Here is a 20,433-nt window from a genome sequence, read left to right as displayed (position 1 = left end):
TATAACTTATAATAGGAATCAATAAATAATCTTCCAATTTATAAGGCCTTTTTTAATCTGAAGATTAAAGCAAGAATATAGTAAGTACTTGGAGTACCTACTAATTCCATAGATTAAAGCATGGATTTAGGATTAAAGTTTTGAGTTGACATCTTGACAATCTTGACATGAGAATGACATTTAAGACACGAAACGAAGACTGCTTTGCTGCGTTTACGTATTTTGCTCAAATTCTTTGATGTATTTTGATTTTATTTGATAACATTGACTGATTAATAGTGGCCAATAACTTAATGAATTAATTACGATTGTTGGAATCTTCGCAATAAATCTGAAAGAGGTCATATAAGGCACTTCGTGCTTTTGTTGATGTGTTGCAAGTGTAGCCAATATCCACTTGAGGCCGGGGGGATGGTGATGTTGATGATTGTGTTGTGAGCAGAGAATCTATCCTGCGGCATCATGCATGAGCTCTTGAAGCACGTGCTGAACGAAAGAGACCTGACTCGGGCTGGCGACCTCTTTGCTATCCCGGATTCCGACATAGTGGATGACCTAAATGAAGTTGTAAGTAGATTAATGTAAATAATATTTAAATTAGTTACATTCAAAATTATTACTGTTAGAAAACAGTAAAATTATTTACATTATAGCACAAAAGAATTTATTGTTTTGTTAGCTTTATGCTAAATAAATTAGTGTTTATAGTCACACCAACAAACCGTTATTTGATAACAATTTCATATTATAAAGTTAAAAACACTAAATAGTATCAATGATCACAATAGCACAAATAGATACTACTTGATTTATTTTATGGTTTTATGTTTGTGTTATACATGTCACACTTGCTTTTTAATGAATTTTGATAATGAGATTCCCTGTTTGTTTCCAGATTTTTTTCATCTCATTATTATTTTAAAATTATTTTATGGTGTTCCAGTTGAAGCAAATACTAGAGATATCTTCACGCACTGACTATGTGCGCAATGACCGGGACCAGGCACTGATAGAGATATGTGTGACTAGGGTGACATCATGCATCAGAGAGACGGGGACTCTGGACAAGTACTATGGAGCCCTGATATCATTGTTGGAGTCTTGCCTCCACCACAATCTGATGCCACTGGGACACCTGAGAGACGACGACCCTCCACATGCCAAGATAGCTTCTGATATTATTTCTTGCATTGTTTTGGTAAGTAGTTAATTTATATTTCTTTCTTTTGTATTGAGTGTACATTTTCAGGGTTGCCATATTTGCTCCATATGAGAAGCCTTTTATATGTATGTTAGTATGTAATTTATAATATGGCTATTGGATTTGTATTAGGTTTTATTCTATACATATTACTTGAAATAAAATGAATTTATTTATGAAAAAATTGATTGAATTTCCTACAGTCATTGTCATATTAAGGTATATGCTAATGTCTGTAACTGTAACTCTAACTTTGAATTCATTTTATATATTAACAAAAAAACTCATCATATTTGTGTATTTCAGGTATCATTCCCAGTGCAGGGGGACAAGGAGGACTATGGCAACAAGAATGTCATGGAGCTGTTCCTGCCTGTAGCCGTACAGTTCTTGCACAAGGGCAACCGAGAGATATCCCGGCACATGGCCCGCTACTTGTCCCTGGCTGCCGTCCACCATGCGATGCTGCTCAAACCCCATGTACAGACTATCATGGATTCTATTATGTCTGGTAATACTTGTTTTTACAAATTCATTTGCTATATATGTTATGGGTGTTCTGATGAAAGGGATAGCAATACATGTACTTGGGAGTACTGGCTCCTGTCATATCTATAGCCACCTACTATAGCCACACATCATGACTGGTAACCACTAAAGCCTAGTTCATAATATATTTAAAATAAAATATTTGTGTAAAAATAAATATACTGTAATTTTATAAGAACTGTTATTTTAGGGAACTACCCCCTATGTCGCATCTTGACGAACCTCTACGAGGTATGTCCGGAGCCTCTGGAGGGCCACGCCGCAGCGCTAGTGTCCCTCCTGCCGCACGCAGAGCAAGTAGAGAAGAATTCTCTGTTTACACTCTTTGAGCAAATTGCTGTGAGAAGACCTGAAGCATTGAAGAATTGTATACCACAGCTGTTGTCATACCTGTGTCCTCACACTGCCAGCCAGACCGACCCAGGGTGCATGTGCATTGATATTCTACAGGTATGGTTATGTCTTTACATATTACAAAAACAAGTGTGTCTGTCTGTCTGTTTGTATGAAAGTGATAAACTCAAAAACTACTGGAATGGATTTTGGACCATTTTCACCAATAGATAGTGTGATTTCTGAGGAAGTTTTAGTGTATAATTTATTGGGATTTTCCCTACTTGAAGCTTGGACGACCGCTACTTCTAAAATACCTGGTGGCTTACCATCATCTATTAACGCGATCCACTTTACGACCCAAACTGACCTGCATCGCAAATTCGTACCATCAAGATGATATAACGATCCATTATAGGTAGTGACCAAAACAATACGCCAATTCGATTTCATTCACTCATTTTGCATACAATTCCGTACCATGATGTGCATTGAGATCGTAAACTGGATCGCTTAGCTGTCAAAATTGGCGATTCAAAAAAAGTTACTATTTCAGATAGGTTTCCACGAAAGAAGTCCCACAGACGTGGCGCTACTGTAGCTGAAAACAACGATGTAGTCTATCTGTTATTGATAGTTCCTGATTTTGCCACGGAAACTCTTTCGTGGTACGGTTTTTATGTTCCGAACTTTGTGTTTAGATGTTATGACCGACAAATTTTTAGTCTGCGTAATATTGCATTTATTTCAATTTAAATATTTTATTTTATTGTGTTTTGTATTTACTATAGTCATGTAACAGCAAGATAATGATAATACATTTTAATTGTAAGTAACAAAACGATCCGTATTGTTTGCCGAAAATGGTAAGAATTTGATATCAGAACGCAAGTCTTGAAACGAGATAAAATATATCGACATCGTATAGCGTTATCTCTTTCTTACATTTGCCTTCTTTGATTCAATAACGTTAACTCTGGGCTTAAAATTACAATGTTAGCATCAACAACGTGATTTTTTGCCGATTTTATAGATAATGGTAGGGAACATGCAAGGAATCAGACGATTCCAGATTTGGATCCTGGCAGGGTCGCCATGTAAGGAGTGATGAAGACAAGTGTCCGTGTTAGACTTTCATACTTTATTAAGATTTATATATAACTTTATATTTATTTATACTACTACTACTACACTACAAACGCTTCGTGTGCGCCCTGCCCCAGCTGCTAGTGTGCGTGAGCCGCAGCCAGCCGGCGCTGGTGAGCGCGCACGCGCCGGCGCTGCAGCGCGCCGCTCGCGCTCCGCACGCGGGCGCGCGCGCGCACACGCTCGTCGCCGCCGTCCTCACGCAGCGGGGCTTCACCAGTCGGGTGAGGGACACTCTTTGTTTTTATTCACTACTTTATTTCACAAAATTTGATTAGTAAAAGTGTAAAATGTGCATTTAATCGGTGTATTTTCGAACATTTTGACAGAAGGCATTATCGTCCTTGATAATAGAAGAACCTTTATAAAAATCTAATATTGATAAAATTTTACACTACTTCTATCACAGATTATTCATAAATTAGGATAGTCAAAAGATTGTTGTCTTTGTTAATCTTTGAAAGAAGGTAATGACGCGGAATGCTCAAAAGTTCACCCTTTAATGATAAAAGCATTAATCTAACATTAAACCGTTGGCCCCCACATAGCATTATCCGTATGGCTACAGAGAATGCTATATGAGTGCAAAAGAATAACTATCCGTGCATAAATAATAACTAAATACTTTTATTTAGCCAATCAAACAAATCACATTAATTCGTCCCGTTCAGCCACAGATCATTTTCGAACTAAACCAGAATCTGCGTTTCGGACACAAATAGCCATTGTAATGTGACATGTAGGATTTTTTGGGTACTTTAAATGCGAATATGTTTTCGCTCGGTGTGGTTAGGAGCGCGCGCAGGAGGCGCTGAACTTCATCCTGGAGCGGCTGCCCGGCGCCGAGCGCGCGGCGCACGCGGCGCTGCGTCGCGACGCAACGGCGCTCTGCTGCGCCTACCCCGCGCTCTTCACGGAGCGGCTGCTGAGTGCCGTGCGCCCCAACCACAGGTAGCTCATTGTTATCTGCTGCGATCATTGTTTTGTCTTTAATTTAATCCTAATAATATTTTAAATGCGAAAGTTTGTGTGTAACATACACACGTTACACTTTCACGCAAAATTATGTGAACGGAGAGTACTTTTTATCACGAAATTCTCACGGGAGCGAGGCCCTGGGGCGCAGCTAGTAAACAATAATTGTAAACTTAAATTGTCTGAACAAATGATTTTGATTTTATTCACATTTAGTAGTTACAGCCGTTACTTTTTTAAAATTCAAAATTGTTTAAAATGTAGGTACGTACAAATAAGCGATTTCCGATTATTCAGTTGGATATTAATGGATTAAATTTGTCACAGTTATTTGTAATTATATTTTATTTATTATTTGGGGGTGGATCCAAATGTAGCAAAAGATAGAGAATTGTGGAGGGAACAGACATTTTGTGCCGATCCCAGATGATGGGACAAGGTAAGACAAATGATGATGATGATTTGCAATTTTATTGATAGTTATGTAATCAAATAAACGAATTGTCTCACTGTCACAGCGAAGTAAACCAGACCCCGGGCGGCGTGACGATAGTGAAGCTGACGGGCGCCCCGGCCTCCTCCCCCTCCCCCGCCCCGGCCCCGGCCCCGGCCGCCGCCCCCGCCCCTGTCCCCAGCGGGCCGGGGTACACGCGGCGGGCCAAGCTGGGGGACTCCCGCTCCACGGGCCGGCTGCATCCCGGACCCAACTCGCACAGAAGCATGACTAGACTCAACGTGGCTGGTATGTCGTGTAGTTTTTTTAAGAAACTAGCTGTTTACCCGCGGCTTCCCCCGCTTAAATGCCCTCGGGAACAGTTTTTTCTTCGTATTAAAATATTTGTTTGGGATAGTTGAAATAAAATATTCATAGCGCATTTAAAATACACACAGCGCCATCTGATGTCTTTGTTGCAAAGTTTTGTTGCAAATATTTAGCGCCACCTATAATAGAATACAAGTTTTTCGCGAATCCTACGGAAAGAATACTTTTTTCCGGGATGAAAGGTACCCTATGTCCTTTTCCATACTCTTATACAAGAAGATTAGTAACAAACAAACTAGTTGGGATTACTTGCAGAGTTTTTGTTTTTGTGCTAATTGTATCTGCCCTTATGGGACATATACTTGGTGTACAGTGTCCATCCATCCATTAGTAACATGTGACTGTCGTGTGTGTAGGTGGGTCAGTGGGGGGCCTCCACAAGAGCATGACGCGGCTGTCGTCGTCGCAACAGATCAACTCCCAGCAGAACGGCGCTCATCCCAACACTATTGGTATATATATATATACCTTTTTTTCACACAAGTTATATTATTATTTAACACTATTCATAGTCGTATTCCTCATGGCTGAGGGTCGTGGTCATTACGTGGAATTAAACACACGCAACAACTTTCTTGGCATTATTAATGGAGTGGTTTGCCATTGCCTTCTCCATTTCACACACAAGTTAATAATCAACCAGTGTGCAGGTTCGCTCACGATGTTTTCCTTCACCGGAAGCAAGTGGTGGTCGATGATAACTACTATACATGAGTCAGATTGGTATACAAACTCATGTGGTGAGAGTAGGATTCGAACCTGAGACCTTTCAATCCATAGGTTTCGATCTTAATCATTACACCACCACCGCTTCTAATCATATATATATATAATTGACAACCTCGGTGGCGCAGTGGTAAAGTGCTTGCCTCTGAACAGACAGGTCCCGAGTTCTATCCCCGGTCGGGTCATGATGGAAAATGATCTTTTTCTGATTGGCCTGTGTGATTATTTATGCGTCTTTGGTTTCTCGTCATAAATCCGTGTAATATTTTCGTAATGTTTGTATTGTGTTTGTAAGTAGCGGCCGCGAAGCCGGCGCCGGCGCCGGCGCCCAGCCCGGCCGCGTGGGCCGCGAAGTCGGCGGTCACCGTGACCACCACCCGCCGGCATCATCGCCAGAACATCGTCGTCGCCGGTAACAACACTGTTAGTATCTTATATATGCAGCTCTGTCTGCCTATGTTTGACCTCGGGTCATTAATTAATAATTAATTACACGGACAGATTTTCGCATTCATTATTGGTAATCGTGCAGTTAATCCCATCCCAACTAATATCATAAATGCGAAAGTAAGTTTGTTTGTTTGTTTGTTTGTTTGTTTGTTTGTTTGTTTGTTTGTTTGTTTGTTTGTTTGTTTGTTTGTTTGTTTGTTTGTTTGTTTGTTTGTTTGTTTGTTTGTTTGTTTGTTTGTTTGTTTGTTTTTTGTTTGTTTGTTTGTTTTTCATGCATTATCTACTGGACCGATTATTATGAAATTTGGTACACGGGTAAATAATAACCTGGAATAACAGATAGGGTACTTTTTATCCCGAAATTCCCACGGGACCGAAGCCCCGCGGCGCAGCTAGTAGCGTATAAAATGTACTCTTAATTATATTGTGACTTATTATATAATAAGATATATATGGTTACCTCAGAGCACGGTGCCCGCAGCCCCGGGCCCGGCGCTGCAGACGCAGGCCATCTCCGTGAACCCACTCCCGGGCAAGTCCTCGGATGCCCTCGCGTCCTCCGTCTCCATACAGCAGTCGTCGCTGGGCCACGTCACCATCACAGCTGCGCCGGCGCCTAACAGTACCAACAATAATCCAGTTTCTATATCAGGTATGTGACAAATATATTGTTTTTAAAGTTTCCCCCACGTCAAAAGTACTAGGCGATCAGAGTTGCAGAACAGGTTAAGCGACGGCAGGAACGTGAAGTTGTGGGACAAATAATACTGGCTCTTATGTCTATTTCGATAAGGCTGACAATTGTTTGAAGTGTCAATAACCTCGGATTCGACGCTGCAATTAAATTGATGTAGAATCATGATGTAAAATTCTTCACACGGATATTTTAAAGCTGATTTCAATAATTTTGTATATTATATAAATTAATTTAAATAAATTATTTATTAGTCCATATGTAAAATGCACTTAAATAAATGTCAAAATGACGTTGTGTTTTATAAATTTATGTAGGATTTTGTTATAAATAGTAAGTTATGATGAAGTTAAAGAATGAAACTGACTAATCTATCCACAGGTCCAGTAACAGTGACGTCACGGCGCGCCAACAATACTAGCGTGACAATGATCAACTCGAGCAACTCGAACCCCAACCACCGGATGTCCGTCTTCGAGCCCTACCCCATGAGGGACACTGTGCAGCACTTCTGCGAGAAACACTTGGACAAGATCAAGGCGTACATGGACAACGTGTCGCTGAGGTTGCCCCCGCCTGCTAAGTGTACTATCGAAGGTGAGAAAATAGGGAATTGTGCGAGAAACTCATAGTGGAAAATGTACTGTTGTGTACGTACAAAAATGTCCACATTAATTTATATATATATGAGTCCAATTGGTATACAAACTAATGTGGCTTGAGTAGGATTCCAAACTGGGATCGAAAGATCGGGTTTACAGGCGTTCTTAACACTGGACCACCACCGCCAATACGTTTGAATGTAAACATATGAAATTGTAATCAGTCATTTCATCAGTACATATAGTACAAAACAAAGCTAAGCTTTCTAAGCTTTTTTCTTTTAAGTCACGTAAGTTTTCACTGTTATTTAGCGTTTATTATCCAAGGTAAAAAAAAAACATATCTTTCCGATTCGATCAACGTTCGATTCTGATTGGTAATGGTGCAGAGCGGCGGTCGAAGAAGCAGGCGCGACTGCAGTTCGCGTGCGGCCGCCGCGGGCCGCACTGCCTGTACGCGCGCGCGGCGTTCTCATTGCGCACGCGCGCGCCGCGCGTCTGGATACATCTCATGTTCCTGGCGCTGCAGGCGCGACACGACGCCGCGCTCTCCTCGCGCGACCCCTCCGTCGCCAGTCTCAAGCATTGCTGGGACATACTCAAGTGCGAGAACAAGACGTTTCTCACGCTGGTCACCAGCGCCTTTCCTGGAGTCAAAGTGAGTCTTATGACTGGTTTAGGTTAATATCCTAATCTTAACTAATATTACGAATGCGAAAGTAACTTAGCTTCTTGAGATTTTGCATACATGTAATATAAAGTATGAAGAGGGACATAGGGAATTTAATTCATCCCGGAAAAACAACTGTTTCCGTGATAAATTAACGCGGACGAAGTCGCAGGCAAAAGCTAGTTTCCCTATAAAACATCTCATATTTCTCGCGCTAAGAGCGAGATAATACTCTTCTGCAGGGCTAGCATGCGACAAGTCGATAAATTTATCGATAGAGAACACAAAATTTGTCGACGAAGAGAAATATATCGTTTTCCCTAACGTGGGATCACTTATCGATAAAATTTGTCTTCACGATAAACGTATATCGACACGACAAATCGATGTAGCCATATTATAAAACATACTATTTTTGTATGGCAACATCGGTACTTCCTTCGTTCTATTCATTCAATTTTACGTTCGATTTCATTACATTTCATATCCCAACCTTATTTTTTTAAAAAGTACATGCAGTTGACATATGACATTTGTTCAAATTTCAAAATTAGTGATATGTTTTTACTTGAAGGTTTGCTTTAAATGAATTATTTAAAATAATTTACTGCAGTTCGTAATTAGTAGAAATGGAGACAAAAAGGTAAGTACGTAATATTATCTAATGGCAAAAACAACAATGGAAAATTGTATGTATGAGGTTCACAAGACTACCAATAAAAGTTCATTGCATTTTTTCAGAAAACAACGCAGCAATAAAAACCAGGTTGATTATTTATGCCCAATATATGTTGTGTAATAAACATTTTGCTATATATATATTTGATAATTATATATATATATATATATATATATTATATATATATATATATATATATATATATATATATATATATATATATATATATATAATTATCAAATAGTAGTTATCGTGAGCCTTGTCGTGAGCTCAAACTGTGGGCGATAAAATAGTCATGCAGAACTGTCAGCCATGTTAGCAACGAAGACAAAACGACTATTTATCGTTAAAATACCTTGATAAAATTTTGTCGTTGGTCGCATGCTAGCCCTGCTGATTTGTTTTCAAGTGTAGCTACATTCAACCATTCTTAAATTCAAGAATGAAAGACCTCACTCAAGTTGGTGATCAGCTATCGGCTAGTCTGAAATATTCCTGCAATAACATACTTAAATGGGAAAATAACACGTTTCTCGACGAGAAATCTTGACTAAAAGTATGACATATATTTTCGGAAGCCGTCAGGTGGTTATGTGGCTTAAAGTTGAAAATATCCCATTGATACTGATTTATCATCGGAGAAACTTTCTATGGTTAATCTTAAATACAGCTAATGATATATGGTAATGATAAATGTAAATTACGTGCGGTCTAGATATGGAACTCGATGAGAAACTCGCGTTTCTCACCTTGTTCTGTACATTTGCTTGTCTACAGGAGCAGGAGATGCTGCTGAATGAGCTGCGCTCGGCGGGGTTCTTTGACGTGTTCGAGCTCAACTCTGACACCGCCACATTGCCGCCCACGCAGGTAAGCTATTTTTTTTTCTAAGATATGATTAATCTGAATCAAGAGTCGCGAAACTCATTATCTCAACTGATTTTTGTAAAATGTTTTAAAAAAATTTAAACATTTGATTTAATTTATTTCTGAACAACATTCGAAATACAATTTAGAAGATCCTCTTATAAATTCCAGAGAGTCGCAGCGTAGATAATTTATGAATATTTACTCGGAAATGAGACCTTCATAATAATCAATTTTGAACTAACTTTTGTCCGCGGCTTCGCCCGCATGAGTTATTCTGCGGTATATAAAATCCGTGCAGTAGTTTTTGAGTTTATCGCGAACCGACAGACAGACAGACGCGGCAGGGGACTTTGTTTGATACATGTAAACTGTTTGTCAGGCGACGTGGGGTTGCTTCCTGTGCAACCACCCGGAGCGCGCGGTGGGGTTCCTGGCGGGCGGAGCCCCCGTCATCGAGGGCCAGCTCAAGGAGAAGAAGGGCAGGTGGCGTCTCTTCCGCAGGTGGAGGACCCGCTACTTCACGCTCTCGGGCGCGCATCTCTCGTGCAAGGTCTGTGCAGAAATTGACAGATGTTTATGTGTCTTGTTATTATTATTTTTTACAGACATTTGAAATGAGAAATGAATTGCATGTTCAGAAATGAAATTGTGTCATGTTATTTTTTTTTATTTTATTTAGAGAAATTTGAAATGAGAAACTGCATGTTCAGCAATTAAAATTTTGTGTTTTGATGTTTCTATTCGTATCTTTTTATTTTACTAATATTTTTAAAACCGTTCGACAAGGATTTTTCATATTTGTCCTGATGTAATTGTAATTTCCTTCAGAGCGGCAGCGAAAGTATCGACATCAGCCAGATCCGCTCAGTGAAGGTATCCCGCGGCGCGCGCAACATCCCCAAAGCCTTCGAGATCTTCACCGGAGACCAGACCCTCATCCTCAAGCCCACGGATGGGAAAGACGCGGAGCAGTGGGCTCAGTGCCTCAGCATCGCGGCGGCCCACTCCCACGCCAGGGACGCCCCGGCCAAAGCTAACTCCTTGCCCGCTAGAGGGCAAACGCTGAAAGGATTCTAAAGGTACCTAACCTATATACTTTGAGTACCCAATATCCATCTAGTTCGAATCAATTTCAACCTTAGCCACTTGTAATAGAGTTCAAAGTTTAAAAGAAAGACTGGTAGATTTGAACCTTAGTTATTAGACAGAGTTCAGTATGACAGAAAGTTTCGGCTATTTAAATGAGATTTTATCCAGGGTATTCATCGAGATGCTTAATTGCTTGTTCACGCCGCGCTTTGCCACTTTTAATAAGTGACGGTTAAAGGACAACATATGTTATGTGTATTTGAAACCCTTATCCGATGACATGAAAATAATAAAAATTACGTGTTATAAATGTCTAATTATTACAAATCGAATTGCCTGCAAAATAACGAGATTATTGCTAGAAGTTGTTCTCATAATATATTTATAGGCTAACCTTTGCCAAACCAAGTAATCAACAGAGCTAACGAGGTTAGATTTAATAGGTATTTTATATTAACCTTTATCCAACTTATAGTCTTGACTGAATTTTAAACAAGTTTATATAACCAAACGACTGACAATTAAGACTTGTTATTATACATTTGATCAGTTTTGTATATTAGTTAACATTTAGTGATGTGCTAGTTGACAATACTGCAACTATATATTTTATGTTGTGTAATTTATCCAGTTGATGAAAACATGTGTTTATCAATATGATATAAGCAAGCATATATTAAAAAAATCACGATTTTTTTTAATATGAATCGAGTGATAAGATGATCAAGATTTCCTTAGAAAATGAAAAATCATTTGTTTTTGGCAGTGTTTAAAAGATTTTGCTATTATTAAATGTATTATGTACTTCCCTGCTCATAAATAACATGTGATAATGTCAATCACATTCCCCTATATATAAAATGTTTATCGATGTACTTAATTTTTATATTATATAAAAATAAGAAGAGTGTTGTGTAAATATTGTTTGCATTTTAAATTATTGATATTTACGCAGACGCAAGTGCCTTATTGTATTATTACAATAATATTTAGGTCAGTAAGCAGTTCGCACGAGTTACATAAAGTACAATGAATTCTTTATATGAGTTTAAGGTTTTTCAACACAAACACAAATTGTCATCAATAGACTATTTCCCCTCTTGAGTTTACATCTGATTAATTTTGTAAGAAAACCAACGTTTTCAGGCGCGCATTGTCTTAACAGCTTTAACAATGAAATTGCATATTACATATATTTATTTGTGTAGTAGGGTGTGAATTTCACGAGCGGTTTGAACTCCGCCGCGGTCTGTCTGTAATCAATTTCATTTCCCTGTTATATAAATAAGTATAGTACGCCACAATGTTAATTTTATAAATGTTTAATTTAAAAAAAGATTCTTTATTCCAAAAAAATTGTGACAGATTTCTTTAATGAAACCCTACACGCCCCGCGTTCAAACGCACGTGAAATTCACCCAGTAATGGTTTTAACAACACGTGAGCTCTTGAAGACTGATGACTGGTCAAACTGAATCCAGAGACCTTGTGATTCTAAATTAGCATTCCCATCTGTCCAACAGACACAATTTTGGTATTTAAAAAATTATGGTCTCAAAAAATATCATTTAAAATGGTTGTATTTACAAGAATGACATTATGCTTAAAGTTATAATGTAGATTTTAATGTAGTGACGTAAGTGTTCATTAAAAAATGGTTTATTTACTTGTCATTTTGCATAAAGTTAAGCTTAATGTATACTGATATGAAGAATTTGTATGTTGTTTGATCGCGCTAGTCTCTGGTACTATTTGTAAAATTATTGTTAGTATGATACATTGACGAGGAAGGCAATCCTAGCATTCTGAAATTTCTACTAGAGCGAAGCCGCGAGGCACAGCTAGTAATAAAGCACAATTATATAATGTAGTTTTGTTTTTAAAAGTAAATGGTTGTGTACTTTTCGCTTTTATTGCCATGTCCTGTGTTCTGAGGACATGTTCTCGATTCCGCCCTCACCAAATGCCTAGTGTTCATTGGTTTAATATTAAGTTTTAAGTTTTTACACTTTTTTTGCGAGATATTTTAAATTGCACTGCTTTGTTTATTTTATCGGGGATGATTCTAAATGTGGCGTAAAGACGAGTATATGAAAAGTTGGCCAAAAATATATGAAACATGACTATTTAGCGTTGTTGTTAAATTGTCCCGCCAAATCTAACGACTTCGACAAAAATCTATATTTTGCTTGAGCGGATTTAACGCGTAGGTGCTTTTAGGTTAATATTTAATGCGTATTTTGCACATTTTATTATTGCCTGATTTTATTTTTTTTACTATTGTGTAATAAGATACTGTTTTAGACGGAGTATATTTTATAATATTTCAGCAAACTGTTCTTGAATTGAAAATCGCCTAGTGAAACATTAAAATTTTTTAATTTCCTTTTATGTAAATATAATAAATTTGATTCAGTTTGTGAGCCAATATGTTATTTTATGAATGTGTCATTGTTATTTGTGTATTCACAAACACATTACATAATAGTACGTCAATCTTCCAGCCTGACAATAAATTTTGTCCTTTAAATATTTAAAATTTGGCTTTTATATCATTTGTTAAGCATACAAATGGCTCGATATAATATTATTGTACAGAAGGATATTTATAAAATTTTATACATGTTGATTAAGTTTAAGTTTAGATTTAGTTTCAGAAACGTTATTAATATGGTGCTACTTGATAATATCTATTATAACAATCACTATATTGTACTTTGGCCCAGTACTTAATATTGCTTATTTATTATCAAATAAATCAGTCTGTTCATGAACATTTTGGTTTTATTTAAAACTGGTACAATAAAAAAAAACTTTTTAAAACCCGCTTGCCCACCTTCAGCCTTCACATCAATTGTTCGCGATAAATATAGTACTGCGCGATGTCCGCGAAGATTGGCCTGACAAATTTATTGCGATGTATTTTAAATAGGTAATTATTATATTTCCCTTGGCCTGAAGTCATATTGGGTATGGAATATGGTGCGTAATATGGTATGGTATCTAGTTTTTATTCCTTCGTATTTTACTTCATTCTGAGGAATTAAAACTGTTCCCCAGTCCACCAGTTATCATCATTGAAATATCCACAGTCAGGCCCAAACACTGTTAAGGTGGACTCCTTACTTAATAATGTTTCCAGGTTTGAAATTCATCAATTGCTTTCTGAATCCCGCGTTAGGTTGTATGGCCGGTCGTTTCTCTTTAACGACTGCGTGCGCATCCTCAAACTCCATATTGTGGTAGTGCATCAAATACGCTATCGCTACCAGGGAGGTCCTCGACACCCCCGCGTTGCAATGAACCAAGACATTTTCCTTTTTTCTAACGCCATCGTGAACAAATGGCAGGCATTCCTTCAAAATTGATGTCACATCCGTTTCCGGAAGATCTAAGCATTCAACAAACTTATGATTAATGTCTATATCTACATTTATTCCTAAACTAAGCACATGTCTTATATTGTTTGCTTCCAACACACTATTATCTGTACAATCTTGCGAGCCTATGAACAAATGATCTACAATCTCTATGGGAATATTGTCAGGTTTTGTATCAACCACAAACCCATGACATGGAGTTAGACTAGAAATCGTTTTAGCATCTCCTTTCTCCACACGTCTTTGTCCGTCTACACTGGTCACTACTGTTTCTGTCTCTTTCAATTTTTGCTTCTGTTTCTTCAGCTTTTCAAGAAAACTCATCTTTATTCACTGTCACTTTCTATATCACTCTGCAAATTTGTTGCGCCTTCAAGTTTTGTCTTATATATTAGGTCCTCAGGGTTATATTCCACGTCACAAAGATACAAGCCATCGGGAGGACAGTTTTGTGTGAAAGTGTGCCAGGAGTGCTTGGAAGGCACCTGCAGCATCACCTTCACTTCCTCTGGAGGAATTTTTCCAATGCCAACACTCATCAACGTGCCTATCATCCGCCGAATCTGAAAGCACAAAAAACACCTAATTGCCAGCAAACTAAAACCAAAATTTTATTTTGGTTTTTTAATGTGATGTTTTTTTTATAAAATAGGTAACATTTAATCATGTCTCTCAGTTACAATGTTGGGCAAAAGCTTTATTTTCTCAAGTATATTTATTTGCTAGAAATCTAGGAGTACACATGACATGCTGTAGACTAGAATTCACAATTTCTCTCTCTTATCCGCACGTTCCTGGTTGCATTCGGGGCTGTGATGCCACATGATGGTGGTTTCGTTCGCGGCTGTAACGTCTCAAACCCGGGGTCATGGAAATAGAAACTGAGAATTTGGCTGTTATATTACAACCGACGGTCTGCCTGACGTCAACTATTCTTGTTGTCTATCAGGTGCCTACAGTGGTGGTTGTGTAATGGTTAAGCCTGTGGATCGAAATCCCAGGTTCGAATCCTACTCATTCCACATGATGAGACCACCACTTGCTTCCGGTGAAGGAACACATCGTGAGGAAACCTGCACACTGGTTGATTCTTATTAACTTGTGTGTGAAATGGAGAAGGCAATGGAAAAACACTTTATTAATAATGCCAAGAAAGTTGTTGTGTGTGTTTCATTCCACGTAATGACCACGACCCCCAGCCATGAGGAATACGACTATGAAGAATCAAATGCCTAGAATATGTGTCTCAAGTCCTATTTTAGGGCGGAAACCATATGCCAGCCTAGATTAGAATCAACAATATGACAATAAAAACTCACTTGGTTATGAACAAAAGCACGTCCCCTGATTTCAACTTCCCAGTAATCAAAGTGTTCTTCACCCCCACACTGTGCCACTCTCCGGCTGGTGCCCGGCCTCACGTCGAAGGAGTACAGGAGGCGCCGGTTGTGTTTGTGCTGATTGAGCTTGTCGAACTTCTTGAACGTTGAGAAGTCGTGATAGCCAGGGAAGTATTTGGCACCTTCTTTGAATCTTTCAATGTCAAAATTTGGTAGCCTAGAATAATTCCTTACAGATATTTAATGTTCTTAATCTAGCTAACAAAAAGTATAATGGTAAGAGAATGTTCACCTCATAAAATGACATCTTTTCCATTCTTCTATGGGGATAACAGTTGACATGTGTTGGTGCTCGGGTAGATCTTTCTTTAGTACTGCAAACCTGAAATAATACACAATTTTTTTTGTGGCGTGTTTGTGGGTATTTACCCACAAACATAAGGTTTATAACTTTAAGCATAGATGGTTAACTATACTTAAAATTTTAAAATTAAATTAAATAAAAGTTGTGAATAGGATTACCAGAAGTTCACAATGCTCATCTGCCGCTAAACAACAGTGCTTGTATCATTGGGTAGTAGTTTGAATGGTGAGAGGGTGTAATAATAGGCACTGTGGCAAAGACCTAGGCCACAAAGTTTAATGCACATGTGACACCACTGGTGCTGCAAGTGTCCCCATAGACTGTGTTGATCATTTTGTGTTGAGAACATGAGTCAAAACATCAAAAGTTAATCAAAATGTATATGGGCATGTCTCTGTAAGCTCGTACAGGTCCCATATAAATGCTGTCCTGGCAATTATTTTTAAAATTTGCCAAAAAATCAGGTCGTATTTCGAAGAAAATTAACTATTATCTTAGTTCGATAAGGGGACCCACTGAATTTATGCGTATTTTTCGAGTTATTAACAATTTTCCAAAAAATCATGACAGAGGACTGTTTGAGCCATCAGGGGACTGTTTTTAACATAACAGGGAACTGTTAAATGAGATAGAGGACTATTATACTTAAAAAAAGTAATTTTACATTAATGATTCATTTATTATTTTTATGACATATTTTCGTTTCAATAATCTTTATAAAAGATTAACAAAAAAAACTTTTTTTAAACATACATATCAAAAATTAACCTTAAGTGCTAAAAACATTTTGTACTCACGGAGATCAACATTAGTCTTATTATTATAATATCAATTATTAAATGCTTTATGCAGTCTTATTAGTCAAATACTATTATTAATATAATTATTAGGAAGTATTTACTCTTAAAGTAATATATTCTGAGATTTTTCTCAATCAAATAAGGCACATAGTAATGTTTAATTATCACAATGATCTTAACATTTTAACAAGATAGCACTCGAAAACCTGTGCTTGAGTAGAAAACTGATAAAATATTCTCTTTCCTTTTAAAATCAAGTCAATATTATCCAACTTTTGGACTACTTGATCAAATGACACATCTGCAACATCATTATCATCTATTCTAAACATCTGCATTTTTTGAACACAAATCTTGAGGAAAGTAACACGTAACTCACTTTCATCGTTATCAATATCATTAATTACGGCAGCATAACGATATTCTATATTTTTAGCTGGATATTTCACAAGAACGTAATCTCCAGTATTGTAACATGAATTCCCAATACCACTCGTTCCTGCAATATCATCGTCCAACCTCTTAGGAGACGTACGTATCATTTCAGGCTTGGCAGATTCGAAATCTTCCGGTTCTGACTCAGTAAACACTTTTTCTACTGTCCATCTAGGTTTTTGAGCATAGTTAATACTGCCAATCTTATAATGCTCACAAGATCCGCTGTTGCAAAAGCAACTGAGACTTTTCATTGTAAGTGTTATACGTTTAGTTGGAATGCCTAGGATGGAGCTGGAATAAATACCTGCAACCTGATGCACATTCAAAGTGCCTTTAAAACCCTTCTGATCGGCCGCTTCCTCTTCAACTTTATCGACCAATGCTTGGATGACATCGCTCTCGGATTACTTTAACAAACTGATCAATATTATTGATGTCGCCTCCAGAATTAACAACAAAATCAGCTGTTCTTTTGCACGTTGCTCCGATACCATCCGGTGCACCTTTTCCATGGCCACTTTCGGTGTAGTTCCATGTAAAGTTTTCAATATCGGGTATTCTACATCGTTTAGCTATAGGTACATCTAAGCCATTGAGATTTGATTTTTTCCGGGCCTAGGCAACGACTTAATTTCTCTAGGTCACAACTTTTTAAAAGATCGGTCTCTCTTTTGTAAGTTTCAGTGTAGTATAATTTTCCTTTAACTGGTTACTAATGACGTCGCCAAACAACGCTTTCTTAAGTACTTCTTTTCTTTGATCAGGCTCATCTAACATTTTCAAAATCTTTGTCTTAGGTGTATCTTCAACGTTCTTTTTGTTTTTAATTTTGAATCTCTCTAATCTCTTTTTATACTTTTAAGTTTTTTCTCTAAACGTACGATCTTTTCGTTCCTTTCCTAGTTAAACTTCTTTCGTCGCTTTGTGGCTTCTTTTTTTCTTTGCTGGAGACTAGCAAATGGAAATATTTGATCTGGAACTGGAGTGGCGGGTCTTGTAAACGGAGTACCTGCTTCTGAATCTGATAAAGGCATATTTTCTCTAACAAAAGTATTAGTGATGTTTTTCAGTCTTAGTCTTTTGGCTCGATATACAGTACAATGTTCTTTCCCCTTCTTTAAAGTATCGTAGTCGCTCTGCTTCTCTCTTTTTCTGTAGTAATTCCTCTCGGGACAACTTTTTCATTTTAGGAGCCATATGATCTGTGTTCGATCGCCCTGTGTAAAATAATACAAGTTTATGAAATAAAATAACGCTAAGTAACGATACTTTGATGATTCTTATATTAATAAAGCAGACTAGTTGATAAATTTACACATATAATATATAAAAACAATAAACAATACATAAAATACACAGTCCCCTATTGTGTAAAACAATACCCTGTTGCATTTTCTGACAGGGAACTGTTGCCAGGGGACTGTGTTTTTCGGTTAAATTTCTCAATATTTCCAAAACTGATATAAAATGTTTTTTTCAGAACCTATCAATAAATTTAGACACAAATAATACAACAATAAGCTATATTCAGAGATAATTAATGTAATTAACATAAATACCATTACTTACCAGAGGACTGTTTGTGGTGGCGGATCAAACGCATGTCCTACTCACAAATGACACTCTAACACTAAATTAAATGGTGATGTGTCGCCGCATTCGGCAAGGTTGCAAAGTTCACGATAATCTGCGTTCCGTTTCACTAAGAAAATGTTTGAAAATATTACAGTTTTTTTAAAATATGGATTTAAATTCTTGGCAGGGGACTGTATAGAAATTTTGGGGACAAACTTTACATGTGTTTACTAAATATAATAAAATTCATAAGAGACCCTGTTTTACGAAAATAACATAATTTAATTATTATTCTTTGCCATGGTAACTGCCAAATGTTTGTAGTTTCAATGAGTTCTTCATAAATATTATTGTTAGGCGGCAATACAGTGATGGGGACAGCCAAGGGACTGTCTTTTTATAACTTCTTTCACGTCTAAAAAACAAGTTAAAATAGTTATGGTCCTAAAAACAATGTGCCCGTAAAGTTTCAGGGTTAAAGTTTCATTAGGAGTGATTTTTTTATAAATAATGAAATTACTTTTGGAAAAAATCGGTTGGGACAGCCGATTACGAGGTTACAGAGAATCACCCATATAGGCTATCGATTTAGCACTTACCTGTACAAGTATTTCCTAGCTAAAGCCCAGCGCCTCGCATCAAAGTCATCAGCAACTCTTAAACATTTTTTAATATATATGCTGATGTTATTTTTGTAGAAAAATTTGTTCATTTGAAATGTTATAGCATCCGGGTGATATATATTTGACCCATACTTTTCAAGATCGAAGTGGGCAGATGTATTTAGGGCATGCACTCCACCATCTGTCCTGTAAAATAGTATTGGTGTTGTATTTTATATTGAAACTAGCTGTTGATCTCGGCTCTTCTCACGCCGAGTAGTAGTTTCTGCCACTCTTCAACTATTTCAATACAAAATAATTACAATTATTTAATTGACTGTTTTGATGTGAAAGGACGAACAATTTTTTTTTTGTTTTGATGTGAAAGGACGAACAAATGTTTTTTTTTTTTACTTTCAAATATTTTATATTAGTATAGATTAATGTTGCTGTTGTATTAGTAAAACACGAGTACAGAGTCTGTAGGAAGTATCTAAAGATTTTAAAGTTAATTCTTTGTTAATTAAATATGTACACACATACCGTACCTACACTACGAATAATACGTCCATGACCATGGATATAAAAATATACTTGCCGGCTAGATAATACAAAATGTGGGTAGATCAAAGACTTCAATTTCAACAGGGCGATTTCTGCTATTCCTTGCACGCTCTCCGGATCTGGATACTGCCTTTGGTTTTTCATCCACAACTTCTCCGATGACCTGTTTAATATTAGTAGGTAGACTTATTATGCTAGCTAATCTTTCACCTCACTGGAATCCACTATCCATTCTTCCTCTCAATAACCAACCTGAAACCAGTTCCTATATAAGAGTAAAATGTAACATATCTGGCTTTCATAGTGATTCGTTATTACAGAGTCCGATTTTATTATATGACACGGTTTTTGTAAGATTATAATAATTTTGAAGTATTGAACTATTTTCAAATATCTTTGAGGTTATGTTCGTATCAGTTTGTTTTGACATTCACAAAGTAAAGTAGGTAGGTACCTAAAATAGTCTATTTTTTAATCCATAGACAAGAAGACAGAAGCAGGTTTTTCAAGACACAACGCAATCATTTGTTATGCACAAACCACAAACAGCACAGTACAGCACT

General features: G+C 37.2%; 3 protein-coding genes and 1 long non-coding RNA gene across 7 annotated transcripts; 1 reads left to right on the top strand and 3 right to left on the bottom strand.

Annotated features, from left to right (window-relative positions):
* The first annotated feature begins 192 nt into the window (after positions 1 to 192).
* Positions 193 to 13,581, top strand: melt (melted). Of its 2 annotated transcripts, none has more exons than XM_053769902.1 (15): positions 193 to 567; positions 944 to 1,198; positions 1,508 to 1,712; positions 1,941 to 2,200; positions 3,307 to 3,453; positions 4,023 to 4,180; positions 4,723 to 4,946; positions 5,384 to 5,479; positions 6,052 to 6,176; positions 6,669 to 6,855; positions 7,279 to 7,494; positions 7,889 to 8,157; positions 9,626 to 9,718; positions 10,098 to 10,268; positions 10,547 to 13,581. In XM_053769902.1, exons 1-15 carry the CDS (start codon positions 463 to 465, stop codon positions 10,793 to 10,795), a joined length of 2,760 nt encoding a protein of 919 aa, XP_053625877.1. In that variant the 5' UTR covers positions 193 to 462; the 3' UTR covers positions 10,796 to 13,581. The 2 variants fall into 2 exon arrangements, with proteins under 2 accessions (XP_053625877.1, XP_053625876.1); XM_053769901.1 differs by having other exon boundaries at positions 6,049 to 6,176.
* On the bottom strand, positions 13,574 to 14,511 carry LOC128683878 (dual specificity protein phosphatase 19). Its single transcript, XM_053769928.1, has one exon. The coding sequence runs from the start codon at positions 14,509 to 14,511 to the stop codon at positions 13,930 to 13,932; it is 582 nt and encodes a 193-aa protein (XP_053625903.1). The 3' UTR covers positions 13,574 to 13,929.
* On the bottom strand, positions 13,574 to 20,430 carry LOC128683869 (uncharacterized protein). Of its 3 annotated transcripts, none has more exons than XM_053769914.1 (6): positions 20,325 to 20,430; positions 19,905 to 20,122; positions 19,304 to 19,513; positions 15,820 to 15,909; positions 15,507 to 15,744; positions 13,574 to 14,750 (listed from the first exon to the last, which is right to left on the bottom strand). In XM_053769914.1, the coding sequence occupies exons 2-6, from the start codon at positions 20,012 to 20,014 to the stop codon at positions 14,514 to 14,516; spliced, it is 885 nt and encodes a 294-aa protein (XP_053625889.1). In that variant the 5' UTR covers positions 20,015 to 20,122; positions 20,325 to 20,430; the 3' UTR covers positions 13,574 to 14,513. The 3 variants fall into 3 exon arrangements, with proteins under 3 accessions (XP_053625889.1, XP_053625888.1, XP_053625887.1); XM_053769913.1 differs by lacking the exon at positions 20,325 to 20,430 and adding an exon at positions 20,123 to 20,310 and having other exon boundaries at positions 19,905 to 20,033; XM_053769912.1 differs by lacking the exon at positions 20,325 to 20,430 and adding an exon at positions 20,123 to 20,310 and having other exon boundaries at positions 14,514 to 14,750; positions 19,304 to 19,508; positions 19,855 to 20,033.
* LOC128683882 (uncharacterized) lies at positions 16,550 to 18,802 on the bottom strand. The gene is made up of 2 exons (XR_008406332.1): positions 18,699 to 18,802; positions 16,550 to 18,346 (listed from the first exon to the last, which is right to left on the bottom strand). It is a non-coding gene; the product is annotated as an uncharacterized LOC128683882 (long non-coding RNA).
* Positions 20,431 to 20,433: the final 3 nt, after the last annotated feature.

This window comes from Plodia interpunctella, chromosome 3, assembly GCF_027563975.2.
Source record: "Plodia interpunctella isolate USDA-ARS_2022_Savannah chromosome 3, ilPloInte3.2, whole genome shotgun sequence".
Classification (NCBI taxonomy): Eukaryota; Metazoa; Arthropoda; class Insecta; order Lepidoptera; family Pyralidae; genus Plodia; species Plodia interpunctella.
Note: the sequence above shows the minus strand (reverse complement) of the source record. Positions and strands in the feature narration are given on the sequence as shown.